This window comes from Piliocolobus tephrosceles, chromosome 10 (genome assembly GCF_002776525.5).
Source record: "Piliocolobus tephrosceles isolate RC106 chromosome 10, ASM277652v3, whole genome shotgun sequence".
In the NCBI taxonomy this organism is placed as follows: Eukaryota; Metazoa; Chordata; class Mammalia; order Primates; family Cercopithecidae; genus Piliocolobus; species Piliocolobus tephrosceles.
In genome coordinates, this window is record NC_045443.1 from 86733653 (window position 1) to 86749494 (window position 15842).

Consider the following 15842-nt stretch of genomic DNA (forward strand, 5'->3'; position numbering starts at 1 on the left):
GTAACTAATTTGTTTTATTTAGCCACAGCTTAATGGCCAGTGTGGAGGGTATTGGAGTTCCAGAAAACAGACAAGGACACGATAGCCAAAGGATAAAAATCTGTCAGAGGTATCCAGCATCATTCAATGGAACTTAACCTTCCAGTAACTTAAAAGGTATGGTTTTGTCTGTTTTGTTTGTTTTACCACAGAGCAGGAATATTTCTCTTGACCTTAATATAACTTAGATGAAGTATGGCACAAACCCCCTTGATTTTGATTCCAGCCTCATCAGCCATGTTGTGATTGCAAATTCAACTCTATTCTTACCCTGGGAAGAGAGTAGTCTGTACCATGAGCAATATACCATGAGAAGGGTATAAAGCAGATGTTAAGAAGTTGGGGTTTTGGCTGGGCACAGTGGCTCATGCCTGTAATCTCAGCACTTTGGGGAGCCGAGGTAGGTGGATCACCTGAGGTCAGGAGTTTGAGACCAGCCTGGCCAACATGGCGAAACCCCATCTCTACTAAAAAATATATAAAAATTAGCCAGGCACGGTGGTGGGTCCCTGTAATCCCAGCTACTCAGGAGGCTGAGGCAGGAGATTTGCTTGAACTTAGGAGGTAGAGGTTACAGTGAGCCAAGATTATATCACTGCACTCCAGCCTGGGCAACAGAGCCAGACTCCGTCTTAAAAAAAAAAAAAAAAACAAAAAAACTGGGCTTTCAAGTCAAGTCACACATCCCTGTGAGCAAATACCAGCTTCAGCAAGTACCTGGGGAACCTTCAGCAAGTTACTTAATTTAAACTCTGAGTTTCTGTTTAGGCATCTAAAAGATGGAAATGTAATATCCCTACAAAACCTACCTCGTAGGATAATTGAGCCGGCCTGATGGCAACAGCACAATGTATTATTTTTTAAATTCATAAATTGCACTAGGCATGGTGGCTCATATCTGTAATCCCAGCACTTTGGTAGGCCAAGGTGGGCAGATCACTTGAAGCCAGGAGTTCGAGACCAGCCTGGCCAATATAGCAGAACCCTATCTCTACTAAAAATAGAAAAATTAGCCATGCATGGTGGTGCATGCCTGTAGTTCCAGCTGAGGCGTGATAATCGATTAAACCCGAGAGGCAGCGGCTGCTGTGAGCTGAGATTGTACCACTGCACTCCAGCCTGGGTGACAGAGTGAGACTCTGTCTCAAACAAACAAACAAACAAAAATAGTTAATTGGCTTTATGATTTATCAGTCTCTTGCAAGAAGCCTTCCATGACCTTTCCCTTCCACAAATGGATAACAAAAGAAAAAAAATTCCCCTGCTTCCCTGAATTTTTGCAGTACTTTTATGAAAGCAGTTTATGTTACACATTGCATGACAGTCGAAGTGCTGAGCATTTTACATGCATTTTCTTATTTAATCCTGATAACAACAGTGTGAGGTAAACACCATTATTATTTCCACTTTTTAACAGATGGGAAGAGAAAAAAAATTACTAAGATTAAGTGCCTGGCCTAAGGTTACACAGGTAGCTAGTGATGAAGCTTGCTTATAGCTGAACTGCAAGAGTCTAAATCCAGAGACTATGTTCTTTATGGTACTTGTTACTCTGTACCTTATAATGATTTATGTTCAAAACTGTTTTCAAGGCTAAAAGGTCAAGATTTGTGTCTAATTTATCTCTTTATGGCCCTCAGAACATTCCCTGAATATAATAGGTTGTCCATGTCTTGTTGAATTAATAAATGAATAGTGGCATCCATAATTCCATTCCCCAGAGCCTCATCAATTATAATTTATCTGCATTTTTCTAGGTGCTTTACATCAATTTTCTCATTCAATCTTCCCAGCTCCATCAGCTAAGTGTTAATATTATTCCCATTGCACAGGTGAAGAAACCGAGGCTCAGAGAGACTTGTCTGAAATTGAGGATCTACCCAGACTAGCCAAGGTCACATGGCTAACAAGTGATAGATCTGGGTTCACATCTGGGAAAACTGAACCCACTGAATGACCTTGTAACCATCACTTCTCAGATAAAAATAGGATCAGAACAGAGATGGCCTCATCAAACCATGGGCATAATTTATGGTTCACTGAGCCAGCATCTCTCATTTTAAAAGTTTTAAACGTGAATTGCTTTTGTCAAAGTGTTAGAAGGGACTCAAAAATGTGAAACCTTGGATGGAGATCAGTGTCAATTCCAAAATTTCCTCATAGGAAGGGTTTGGGAATAGCAATCTCATTGAAATTGGGGAAGGGGGATAAGGATTTTTGAAATTACCATAAAGCTATATTTTCATATGAAGCTCACTGTTTTGTCAACAATATTCTATTATTGTAGGCTTCTGATGGATATTATAAGGGCAGATTAAAGAAGTAATCACTATTCTGCTGGAAGATATATTAAAAATGTGTATTTCATCAATCTGTATGTAACCCAATTATGCCTATCGTTTTTCAAAAGTGATTTAAACATCAATAAAGTGAAAATTCAAATCTATAGATGACACCAAGATTTTTTGACAATTCAAACATCATCATGACAATAATAAACGTCTGGAAGGTCTCATAGAGATGTGTGAGTAGCCAGTAAATAGTCGTGCTCAGTGCAGTTGGTTGCACAGGAATAGCTGCAGGAAAAGAGAACCCACCTTGTGTTCAGAAGACCAAGGGCTCCGAGTGCAGACGTGATCCAGGAAAAGGATGATGGCATCATTGCCGACCATTCCCTAAAGGGGTTGGTCCAATGTATTGTGGCAGTCACAAAAGCAAGCATCATCAGGAAGGATGTCAAAAACAAAATAGAAAGCACAATCTTATAAGCGTTTGCACACACGCACACACACATACACAGAGAGACACCAGAATACATTGGCTCCAGAAATACTGAGTATAGTTCCAACCATCAAACCTCAAAAATGGCATAATGAAACTGGAACTTACTTAAAGGAGGTCCTTCAAATGATTAGGGTTTGAAAAGAAACCAAAGAGACTTTAAACACTTCAGCCTAGAAAGACAAAACATAAGAGTTGGTGCATCAGGTCGATAAAATCACAAAGGGTACTGATTAAGTGAACACAGATTCTGGCACCAAATCCCAGCAAAGCAGACCTAGAAGCCCTGGTAAAATTAAAACAAAGTGCTTTTAGGACTATTTATATTTTCAAGTGCTACTTTATAGAACAAGTAATAAACTAGAAAAAACAATCATAACTCTAAGAGAGTCTATAGTTGTGAGCCCATGATAGTTATGGTGCAGTTATACCTACACTGTATGCTCAGCCTTTTGATGTCCACCTTTGGAAAGACATCTAGCAAGCTCCCTTGCACGCTGTTATTCTTTGAAGGCCCTAAGAGAGGAGATGCTAGATTAAATATTGGTTTACTACACATGGCAGATCTGGTAATTCCCAAACAGGACAATCAGAAGAATCACCTGAGAACCGTTTATAAAAGAACGGTTTCCCAGGCTTCATTTCCAATGATTCTGACTCATTAACTCTAGGGCTTAGCAACCCTAAGACAAAATCCTTTCCATAGGTGAATCCAAGATATAATTTGATTGGCTGAAATGGAATCATGTCCCACCCCTGAAGCAATCACTGAAACCAGAAAATGAGGCCTTTTTTTGGCCTGGGCTGGGTTATGTACCCTTCCCTATGATGGGAATGGAGTTTTCTCCAGAAAAGAAGGTAGATGACTAACATTCAGTGCCCCTGCTTCCTGAGAAACAGAACCTCAGTTATACTGGTACAAAAGTAATAGCAGTTTTTGTAATGATTTTAATGGCAAAAAAACACAATTATTTTTGCACCAACCTAATATTAGGGGAAGCTTGTGCCCAGCTAAAAGTCTGTATCCCCAGCCTGTCTAGCTATGGCCATGTGGCTAATTCCAGCCATTAAGATCATGGAGTACAAGTCTGCTGTAGGGTTTCCAGCAGACATCTGTAAGATAATTGACTCTGCAAGGAATCAACCTTTTTTCTTTTTCTCTTCCCTTCTTTCGGTGACAGAATGTGAATATGACTGGACAGGGAATCTCTATCTTGTGACCTTTAAGATCAAAGATAGAAGAAGCCTGAATCTCAAATGATCTCATACAATTGCCCTACCAGGCTGGAATTTCCCACTCTTCACTTTTACAGATGAGAATAAACCCTCATGAATTTTGATAATTTTCAGTTTTCATTCTTTGCTATAGACTTTTGAACTTAGTCCTCCCTGATACTGTAGAATTCCACAACTACAAGTAACTCAGAAGGGAGGATAGGGAGACCAAAAAATACAGTTATTTCTGCACTTCGCAACTTCTTTTTAAATTTTACCTCTCATATCGCTAAGCATCCTGATTTTTTATCTCTGTTTCACATCTTGAAAAATATTGTTGCCATGTCTTGCAAGGAAGTTTGTCTTTTACTACTTCCAAAGTTGGTTGTAATTCATTACTCACATCTGTCGCATCTTTTCCACATCTATGTGAAAAACTAGCCCCTCTTCAAAACTGAGTTCAAGATTTAGTATAACCAAAAACACTTCTAAGCCAGCCCCATTTCAATCTAGATAATCAAAGTATCTATTCTTTCAACTCAATCTCTCTGATTCTGTTTCCACGTTTGTAAAATAGATTCAATGAGTGGATTTCAAATAGTTTTTAGGCACCAGTCCCACATGAGTCTCCTAGAACTCCATGTAGGGTTACACAGGTTGGGCATGGCCATTTGTATCATTTTCTTTCTGACTGATACCCTGTAGAGCTGTGCAGTATCCATCCTGCCTCCAAATGCAGCCTGGTCCTTCCCTGAGGAACAAAGTTTGAAAAGCATTGTACTGATATTTTTAATGCATCTACTTAATAGAGGACTAGTGTTTAGAGTATCCAAGCACCTCTGATATCAACACAAAAAATAGAACTAACACAACTGAAACTTGACAACAGATTTGAACAGGCTCTTCACAAAATAAAATATCTTATGGCCAATGAACAGAAGAAAAGGATTCAACCTCATTAGGAATCAGAATAATGGAAATTAGAATCACAATAAACTACCATTTCACATGTACTAGATTGGGAAAAACTAAAAAGTTTAAACAAAACAAGTGTTTATAAAAAATTTGGAAGAGTATGAAAAGTTAAATACCATTGGTGGGAATATAAATTGGAATACCCACCTCAAAAACAATGTTAATTGTCTGAAATTGAGGTTCTACACAAACTATGCTTATTCCACTCCTCTGTAAACCACTGGGAAATGTGTACACATGTGCATTAGAGTATATGCACGAAAGTGTTCTTAGCAGTATTGTTCATAATAGTCAAAATTAGAGGGAAAAACCCAAATTCTACCAATGTAAGATTACCTACTCTAATGTAATACAATGGAACACTATATTTTGCATGAAAATAATGTACCACAGCTACACTCAATAACTCGGGTGACTCAATCTCAAATATAATGTTTTCTCTGACAAAATAAAAAAATTAATATTCTTTTATAAAAACTGTTTTATTTTATGGGTCAATCTAAAAATTTTGTTTGTTTGTTTGTTTGAGATGGAGTCTCGCTCTGTCACCAGGCTGGAGTGCAGTGGTGAGATCTCAGCTCACTGCAACCTCTGCCTCCCAGGTTCAAGTGATTCTCCTGCCTCAGCCTGCCGAGTAGCTGGGACTACAGGTGCCCGGCACCACACCTGGCTAATTTTTGTATTTTTAGTAGAAACGGGTTTTCACCATATGGGCCAAAATGGTCTTGATCTCTTGACCTCGTGATCCGCCCCCGTCAGCCTCCCAAAGTGCTGGGATTACGGGCGTGAGCCACCGCACCCAGCCTCTAATGTTAACAATAGAGTAATTTTGATGGCATTACTCTATTGTTAACAATAGAACCAGATGACAAAAATAGGATTAAAAGAACACTTACAGCAGTTGATGAAAACGTTAATGTTTTCAAGATTGGACCAAGAAACTAATATGGCTAAGCACTTTTATATCTATCTCAGTGGGTACTCACTATTACTCTCATAGTCCCACATTGAAACAACTTTCATGCAACCAAGAGGTGGTACATTGTACTTTCCAAGAATGACTGCAACAATATTTTCCGTCTCTTGTGCTTTTTCAGAATTTTTCCTCTCCTCCATTAAAAGGTGGATTTTTACGTCCTGTCACCTAAAACTTTGCATGCAGCAGAAGTGACCTCTGAACAGGTCATAAAAATCAATATGGTTTCCACCAGGCTCTCTCTCTCTCTCTCGCTCTCTGAGTGTTTCACCCATGGAACCCAGCCACCATACTATGTGGAAATTTAGGCCACATGGAGAACCAAAGTCCCCAGCCCTAGTCCCTGGCAGAAGTCCCAATGGGCAGCCAAAGCCAAAACCAACTTGCCAGCAAAGTGAATGAACTATCTTAGAAATGAATCCTCTGGCCAGTAGTTGAACTGTCCCCGACAAAACTACACTGATGAGAGGCCAGCCTCCCCTGCTAAGCCCTGACCAAATGCAGACTTAGGAACAAAATAAATGACTGTTGTTTGAAGCCACTAAGTTTTGGGGCGCTTTGTAATGTAGCAATAAATAAATGGAACATAAGATAAAAGGACATTCCTGCTACAATTTTTCAGAGAGCTAGGTACACCCTAAGAACCCCTGCCGCTCCTTCCGCTCTTTCTTTCCCCCTTCTGTTCATATTTGCAATAGGAATTAAACTGGACCCAGTGAAAAATACTTAATGTGATAAATACTTAGATTTTCCCCCAAACTAGGAAACAGAATTCTTTAGAATTAGCAACCTTTTCCAGACTTGCTTCGTGCTTTCTCGGATGTCACTATCAAAAAGTGAATGATATTTCCTCACTTTTCCTTTGAGTGTCTGAGAGTTCGTGTTTGAAGGTATGGTGGTTTAACATGTTTTCATTACATCAGTGATAGATGATAGATATGGACACTTTCTCTAGTGACGTTTTCCATGACAAAGTAAGAAAGTGAGTGGGTCAAATTGCATACATGTGGGCTGTTAATCCTTTCCTGTGTAAAAAAATAAAATGTGGAGTCTAAAATGTTAGGCGAAGCAGATAGGGAAATACAAGAGCTTGCCGGATAGTTTCTTCAGAGCTCCTCTTTGATTTGGGCCCTTCAGCGGTTCCATCTAGAAACAGGTCATTGCCTTCAGCCTCTGCGGGCTCCTGTGAGGTCTTTCGTTGCCTTTTATTTTTAACTTGTTTCATCGAACCAGTGCAATGCACACCAAGGCCTGGATAAATATTTGTGAGTTGTTTGAACTTTGTTCTGTGCCCTTCAATATTCTCAGGAAATCGATTTTGGACTTTAAAGAAGTTTGAAAATTCTTTCACCATAACTGGACTGATTCAGGGCCAATTGCTAAGTGAGCAATGAGAACACGGGAGGAACAAGGGTATTTGAAAGTCTTGCAGGATCTTTCCGAAAACGATTATGGCTGTGTGAGGAACTGCATATAAATTTACACCCAAAGTAATCCTTTTGAAGCAGCTGAAAGTCTGAAGACTGATTTTTTTAAGAGGACATTTCAAGGATATTTTCTTACAGCCAGCTACCCCATGATCTGCCCTGGCTGTGTCCTAAAAACCCCCATCTCCATGATTTGCTAATTTGTTGGTCAGTTTACCTCTCTTCTTCTGTAGATCTGCACCATACATATGCCTTCTGCCTCTCCTCCTTGCTTCTTCACACCCTTCCCCTTTCCCCTGACCCACCACCCTCTCCCAGTTTGCCTCTAGGTGGGATCAGAGTGAGGAAGTGAACTTCTTTGGGTCCAGTTTACTTCTGTCATCCTGAAAAGGGAGTATGGGCAAGGGTCAGAGTCAGGTCCTATGCTAGCTGGTAGCCATTTTAGAGATTCTTAGGAAAGGTCGTTTTATAATTTAAGTGCCAATAGGACCAAGGAAGAGCAAGTTCTCTGCGGAGAAGGAGGATGGAAGTTTACCCCTGGTGGACACCTCTCTGACAGCACACCAGCGGGGGCCTCCTACTTGGCTGTGGAATTCACATGGAATTTGGCTAGTCATTTAACCTCTGCTTCCTCCACTTCCTCAGCTGGATAATGGGGGCAGCATTTCCTAGCCGACATCATGAGACTTGATAAAGGGGAGCAAATACTGATGACAAGCAATTTCCAACAGGAAGAGCCAAAGGCTCAAGGTTCAGTTCCGCAGTAACAAGCACTGGATATGCAAACCTTCTCTAACGTTATGTGTCAGGTGTCCCATAGGTGGCTTTAGGCTTTACTGGCCTTTCTCTGCCACAGTTTCCTCTTTGCAAAATAAAGATGATAATAGGACTTATCTCACAGAACTGTTTTGAAGATTAAATGAGATACAAAGTATAGTATCTGGTATTCATGATGAATGTTAGTTACTTGTTTCACCTGCTCTGCACCTCATTTTATCATGTAATAAGTGTCACCAATCCATGAACAGAAGCTGGAATTATGAGAAAATCCTAGAATGGGAGGCAAAAACTCCCTCATTTTTATAGACAAGAAAAAAGAAATGCAGTAAGACTGGGTGCCCTGCCCAGGGCTACCTGATTCATTAGCAAGAAAGCAGGAGCTACAGTTCAGGTCTCCTAATTGTCAGGTCCGTGCAAGTCTCAGTTTTCATTCCTTTGAAGACTGTGTTGGTATTTTTATCCCCAGATAACCCTTTTTCACTCCTATTTTAACCCTAAGACCAGTTCATACGATTAACCACTGCTTTCTCTAAGTCTCCTGCAGCTCCCAGGAAACCTGCAGATAACCCCCCTTCCCAAAAGCCATACCCCACCCCAACGCCCCTGCAAAACGCCAGGAAAGGTAGCGCTTTCTCAGAGACCTGAGGAAGCTACTAATGGGGACAGCAGGTGAGGAAGGAGGCGGCGGAACTGCAGCTGCTGGCAAAGGTTGCCCTAGTAACCGTGCGGGCTCCATTCAGGAAGCCAGCCCAACTCCAAGATGCAAAATGATCGCCTTCACGCGGCTACTGCAAGCACAAAGGAACCAGAGGAGCCCTGATACAGCTGGAAGAAAGGGAGGCACAGAGCGAGGTGGGGGCCCATGCTGTCAGTTACAACCTTCCACCTTCCACAGAAGAAAAAGAAGGAAAGAGAATAGCTCTTTGAATCTTCTGGCCTATGTGAACCGTAAAAACCACCCATTTAACATGAGTCCTTTGGTGAGAATAGAGGGAAACAGGCACCCCTCTGTTCACCAGCCTTCTGAAACAATATGTCAGGAGAAGGGGGAGAAACCTCAAACATTGCAACTTTATGGAGGCTCTAAGCTCTTCATACTCTCTCTCCTTTATTCAGACTGGTGACAAAGACCATTTGCTCCCAATTTATTGGAAACTTTTTTTGTTTTTTTCACAGCTTGAGCTGCTTAGATGCAGCAAGCTCCCTCTCCCCAAATTGCCGTCAGACACTTGCTGAATGGGCCAGGCTCAATTATGCTCCCTCCACAGGTTCAGCTCACACTGTGACCCTGCATGGCTTCCTGCTATTCATATGTGTTACTTCCCCTTTGTGGTAATGGCTTGTGGCACTTAGCCAGAAAACATTATTAATTTCAGAAGTGGACTGACAAACAACAAACCCACAGTGAAACGAGAGGAAGTGCTGGGGAGGCCAGCTGTCGGCTTGAGCCAAGCAGTAGGAACTCAATGTATACAGGTTCTAGAAGGAAAGAGATAATAATCCACAAAGAGGAAATGCACTAAAATTATCCACAGCCCATAGTTTAAAAAAAAAAAAATATAAAAAAAAAAAAACGAAAGAAAGAAAAAGAAAAAAGAAATCAGAGAAAAGAAACCGGGAAAAAAGCACCCAGCTACTTGAGCTGCAGCTGGACAGGAAATTGCTAACGCTGCTTGCAAATCCCTACTTTGAACAGGCAGTTTAGGGAATGCCAGGAGCGGAAACCGTTCAGAACTGGATTAACACAAGCCAAGTTGAACTGCAATCCACTTCTCCTTTCTGTGCTCTTGCTGACTTGGGACACCCAAATAGGACAGACTGACTTGGTATATATATATTTTTGCACTATTTCTGTTTGCTTTTTATACTTAGTTGCTTAAAAATCACCGTGGACAGTTTTATATGATTGCCATTGAACGAAGGCCGCTTGCCTCCTGAAGTGTAGATGACCAAGCAGTCAACACGTGCCATGTGGGTGAAAAGCTCATCCTTCTCCCCACTTCACATGAAGGGACTGAGCTCATGCAAAAAGAGCCCCAAATGTAGGTATGTTCTAGTTCTCTTGATTCCATACACCTGCCTTTTATTTTGGTTTGTGTATTTTTACACCTGAGGTGAGAGGGTAGGTCTCAAGAAAAATGACAAGATATAAAGCCTTTAGCTTGGAAAGAAACTATTCAAGGCAATCCCCACAAGTTTCAATAGGGGTTTCTGATCCACATCCCAAACCAGTTAAACAAAAAAGCACATTAGAACAGGGATGACTAAGTTGCCTCCTAAGTGCCAATGTAAAATTCTAAAGCCATATCCTGACACGGTGAGGAAGCTTAGATATGCCTTGCCATGCGCATGCTAGGGGATGGAGACATCATTCTGGATTCATCATTCCCACACTAGGATATCTGCAGGTAGAATTGCCAGAACAACAGACTGGAAAAGGAATTATCCCTTCCTCCTTGGCATTATCTCAGCATTATGGAGCAGAGGATCCTGACAGCGAAGGACAGAGAGGAGGTTAACATGTGGCTGTCATCTTGTTATTCTGCTACACCTCTCTGTGGTTAGTATCCAAATTTTATTCCTCAGCAAGCTATGCTCTATAGATACATTTTTCTTCAGGGGCTTTAAAATTTCAAGCCTGAACTATACTCATAAAAGGTATTGTTCATATACATGATATAGTCAGTCCATTCTAGGATGTCATCTTTGTGACAAATGATGAATTTCATAAACTGCTGCTGAAAAACATTCTAGGAAAAGCTTAAAAAGAACTTTGCCCTGCTATGCCTACAAGTCAAAATCAATCCCTGAATGAAAAAGCTCTAAAATGTGTCACTTCACACATAGGTATAACTGAGATTGTTTTAAAAAAATACACACTCAATAGCCAAAATAGTTATTTATTAATAATTTAAGGTTTTACATTCTTATAATAAATTCCAGCTCAAAACTTTACACCACGAACATAATGGAGCAATTTAACTCTCCCTTCTTCACAATCAAATGCATTTCTCCTATCAAATGGGTACCCATGCTCACACACACACTTCCAGTTTTATACAAATTTTTTAAAGGAAAGAAACCAACCCAAAGTATTGCATTTGAGGTGACACTCCCTGAAGAATTTTATACAGAGGTAATATACTGTTTAGCACAGCTGAAGGTTTTTTTTTTTTTTTTTAAAGTGAGCCCATGATTTGGTGTCTTTCCAAGATTATCCCCTTTGAGACAACACAAGCCAAAATATTTACAAAGGTAAGGCATAGTCAAACTACATGAAGAGAAAAAAATCATGAGGAAGATACATGAAAAAGACTGAAGACTTCACCATAACAAGGTCTTAGTGATAATAGCGTCCATAAAGATGTCATCAGAATTGGTAGTCAAGCATGCTGCAAATATACCCTTTGGATTAGAAAAGAGCACAATTTTTTTTGTTTTGTTTTAAGAGGTGGCATACTGCTCTTTCTCCCTTTGGATAATTTCTTTTAAGCCCATCAAAGGAAAAAACAAACACAATTCAAACAAACACTGTCAAGTGATTTAAGATCAAATATTTACAATAATCAAATGGAGTATCAGATTTTTTTCCAAACTGATACCACAAATACAGAGCTGAAATCTCTCTTTGGCTCCTCTATATGCAAAATTCAATTAGTCTTCATTGAAGACAATTATATAGTCAGTTCCAGATGCAAAAGGAAACAGCCTTACAAGGCCCTAAAGAACACATGCTCCTACCCTACCATTTGGTCCTACCCTATGCGCCTGGAAGTCCTCGAATCCCAGTCCCTGCATGGGTAGGCTGTACACGTGGATACAGAGCAAACCTACTGCCTGTATCTATACAGCATGTCCTGTTATTCCAAAGAGAATGGAGCAAATCTCTCTGTTAGTATTAACCAATTCCGCACTTGGTAACCTTGTCTAGTACAGACAGCTGGTGTCATTTTGACACCTGGGGCCACACACAAAGAAAGCAGCCCAGCTGATGCTGCCAAGAGAAACTGCTGAAGGATCAGACACATTCCAGCAAGGAGGGGTGTGGGGTCTTTCACGTAGATTGCAGGGAGTCCACCTGGTAGACATTCTGGTTGGAGGGGGTGGTAAAATACAGCTGCTGTGCTGGAACCCGGTTGTCACAGGGGCTGCTGAGTCCCAGTGTCCTCTCGAAGTCCAGCAGCTGACCCATGAAGTTGAAGTTAGGGGATATGTTGGATTTTTTCATCTTGACAATGTCATAGGCATCGTTCATCGACAGATTGAGCTTCTGCATAAGGTAAGCCACAGTCACAGTGACTGAGCGGCTAATGCCAGCCAAGCAATGTACCAAGACACCACAGTTCTTGCCCCGGGCTTCATCTGTGAACACAAAAAGAAAAGCAAGATCTCAGTAGACTGAAAACCACCCTTTGTGAATGATCAGTCTAAAAACTGAACTTAAAAATATAATAGTAATAATAGTTGTGTGTGGCAGTTGAGCCCTACAAGCAGCAGAAAATGTATCACTGAAATAAAACATGTACACTGGACACAATTACATATTTCAGATATTTTCTGAAAAGAGAGCTTTTGTATTAAGTTTCTGCCAACAAAAAACTCCTTAATGGGTGCATTCTTTGCCTCAGCATGTGAATACCAGAAACCCTGCAATATGTTCGTGAATGCCTTTTATACAGACAACCAGACTGCAAGGGTCTATTAAATTATTCTCCAAATGTTGTGCAGCTAACAATGGAGGTATTCAGGCATTTTAAAAGAGAGAGGGAAGTCACAGGGGACGGCCCATTAGGAGGAACAGGATGTCGACATGGCCTGAAAATGAGTTCCTTTGTAATAGGAAATGCATTACAATGCCTGGAGATTCACTTCTCCCAGGCTTCCAGCCCACAGTTCTTCCTGCTGGGCTCAGGTTACCCACTGTCTCACTGTTACCAGTATCACAGTATCATTCAACTGGATAACATTTAGCATTCATACTGCTTTCCAACAACTAACTTGACGTCCTAAAATAACTCCTAGGTTTTTTTAAATTATAAAGCAATGCTGGAATTTCTGTCTATAGTGAATACTTCTATCTGATCCTTCCCCTGAGTCCAAAGACTGTGGGAAAAATCTGTTGTCCGATTATGAACGACTGTCAAATGACTAAATTCAAAGATTCAAAAAAACAGCGTTTCAAATACACCTGTAATCTGCAGCCATGTCAAAAGGCAGGTTTTCTTCCCTTAGCAAGAAGATAAACCAGAATTAAGGACGCTTTAGGAAAATTAGAGACCTGCAGTCCGACAAATTAGCAAGCAGCAAGAACGATTAGCAGCTTAAACTCTTATGAATGGCAGGGAATTTTGCATTTAAATGTCAGAACGACGACCATTAATTAGTCTCACCTATGAAAGAAATGGCCTCAGGGAAAAACTGGGACAGGTTTTGGCTCCAGTGATCCGAGATGGGGATTTGCTTGTATTTAAACTCTCCTGCGTTCTCAAAGAGATTCGGCAAATTGGGGGTGACGTTCAGGATGTACTTGATGCCGAATTCCTCCAACACGTCCAAGTTGGTGGAGTCTTTGGCACAGCCCAAGTAAAGGAAGGGCAAGATCTCCACTGGGAAGGAAGGCTGGCTGTTGGACAGCGGACTGCCATCCGAGTCTGTTGCACTATTGGGGTCTCGGTCAAGGTCAGACTCAATGTCCGAAGAAGAGTCAGAGCTGATCCGCAGGCCCCCGAGCCCCAGCACTGGCAACGGCGGCGAGCTGCTGCTACACGAGCCGTCTAGATTGGTCTCGCAATGCAGGGCGAACTCGGCTTGGAACTTACTGAAGCCACCTGCCAGAACGAGAAAAGCAATCGTGTAACCCGAGAAGCCGTAGTAGTTTTCACAGCTTGTAAGAACCGCAGCCCGGCACAAAAAACACCACAAGCACCCTACGAACCCCCTACATACAGAACCATAAATAATAGAAATACACTTTAAATGTGCACCCTCGGGAATGGAACCAACGGGCCCGCCTCGCCAGAGAACCCTTATTCGTTTGAATCCGGAAATACACAAAATGGCAACTTTTTGGAATATTTTGAAAGCTAGGATGTGCCAATTTGCATCCCCAACAATCTCTCCCGTCCTCCAAATCTTAATTCAAAATCGAACTATAGAAAATAGGGTGATGAAGGAGAATGTTCTGGGTAAGAAGGCGCAGAACCCGTTATAAAGAAACCGCCGGTACTCGCAGCCGGAAGCGGGTGGATTCTGAGCCGGTCCGGTTCTCTGGTGCGGAACGCGCGGTTCGCGGCCGCTACCTTGCCGGCTGCCGGCCCCTAGGCTAGCAGCGCGGCTCCGAAGCGCCAGCTGAGCGCAGCAGAGGCATTTTCAGTCCACGCGCCCCGCCCGCAGCCCTGCGCCCCTCGCCCTGCCCCGCGCGCGGAGTTCCCCGGGCGCGTACCTTCCAGGTAGAACGCCCGGCAACCCTCGTCCTTGAGCTTCTTGAGCAGCAGCCCGAGCACTGACTCGCCGCCCGTATTCTCGTTCCAGTCACTGCTGCTCTCGTCGTAGAGCACCACTGTGTCGGTGCCGCAGCGCCGGGTGAAGCGGTCCCGGTCCTCGCCGCGCGTGAAGAGCGCGCGCACCGGCAGGTTGCCCTTCTGCAGGCGCCGCAGCATGATGCCCGGGATGGCCACGTTGATGGCCGACTCGATGTGCGACGACTCGTACAGCTCCTGCGGCCGGCAGTCCATCAGCAGCAGCCGCTCGTTGCCCAGCTCCAGCTGCTCGTTGAGCCACGCCACCGTCTTGCTGATCGCCATTTCCGACGCGAAGGGCACGGGTCTGAGCGTATCTATCATGGGGGTCTAGCTGCGGGAGAGGGCGGGGTGCCTACCAGACGCCCCTCGGGGCAGGCATAGGCCGAGCGCACCGCGCGCGAAGCTGCCGCTCTCGGAGCGGGGTTTAATTCCGCCTCGCCTTACCCAAGCCGAGGCTAGCGGTTGGGGAAGACGAGACAGAAGTAAAGCCGGAGGTTCTTTCTGCACCCAGCTGCAGCCGCTGGCTGTTAGTGTCAATGAATCTCTCAATGAAGCTGCCCAGACAGTTTTTGTTCCTCCCCAGTGAATGAAATCCAATTAATTCGGACTCAGTTCTACTGAGAGGGGAGGGAAAAAAAAAGTCTAGCGGCTCCTAATCCCTCCCGCCAAGTCTGCACCTCAAATCTACCCGGGCGTCTTTCTCCCCGGATTATTTAAGACTCGATTTGCTCACTATCCCTTGGATTCAGTCTCGCACACCCCCTGCGCAAGGCAGCTCCTCAATGGATACAAACAGCGAGCGTCTCAATGGATACATTCTCCGGGCCAGCCAATGAGCGTGCTGCGGAAGGGGCTGTTGCCGTGGGGACGGGCCGGCTGGAACAGGTTGTGTTGATGAATTGTTAATGAGTTTGTCATTCACAAAAACGGAAAGGAATTTCCGCTCCGGATAAGCCCCAGTGCAAACAAGCTGCAACAGCGGGCTCGGCGGGAGGAAGGAGAAAGAAGGGGAGGCGGCAGCGGAGGAGGAGCAGGGCACATAAACCAGGGCACTTCAGTTGTCTCATGTTTCATTCTGTTGAGAGTTCACACTTCGCGTCGGAACTTTTGCGCACCAATGGCGCAATT

The 15842-nt window shown here is 43.0% G+C and overlaps 1 protein-coding gene across 2 annotated transcripts; it reads right to left on the reverse strand.

Annotated features, from left to right (window-relative positions):
* Window positions 1–11073: 11073 nt before the first annotated feature.
* On the reverse strand, window positions 11074–15502 carry DUSP6 (dual specificity phosphatase 6). 2 transcript variants are annotated; one of them, XM_023222839.3, is made up of 3 exons: window positions 14636–15502; window positions 13584–14021; window positions 11074–12555 (listed from the first exon to the last, which is right to left on the reverse strand). In XM_023222839.3, exons 1-3 carry the CDS (start codon window positions 15033–15035, stop codon window positions 12248–12250), a joined length of 1146 nt encoding a protein of 381 aa, XP_023078607.1. In that variant the 5' UTR covers window positions 15036–15502; the 3' UTR covers window positions 11074–12247. The 2 variants fall into 2 exon arrangements, with proteins under 2 accessions (XP_023078607.1, XP_031792215.1); XM_031936355.1 differs by lacking the exon at window positions 13584–14021.
* Between the last annotated feature and the right edge of the window lie 340 nt (window positions 15503–15842).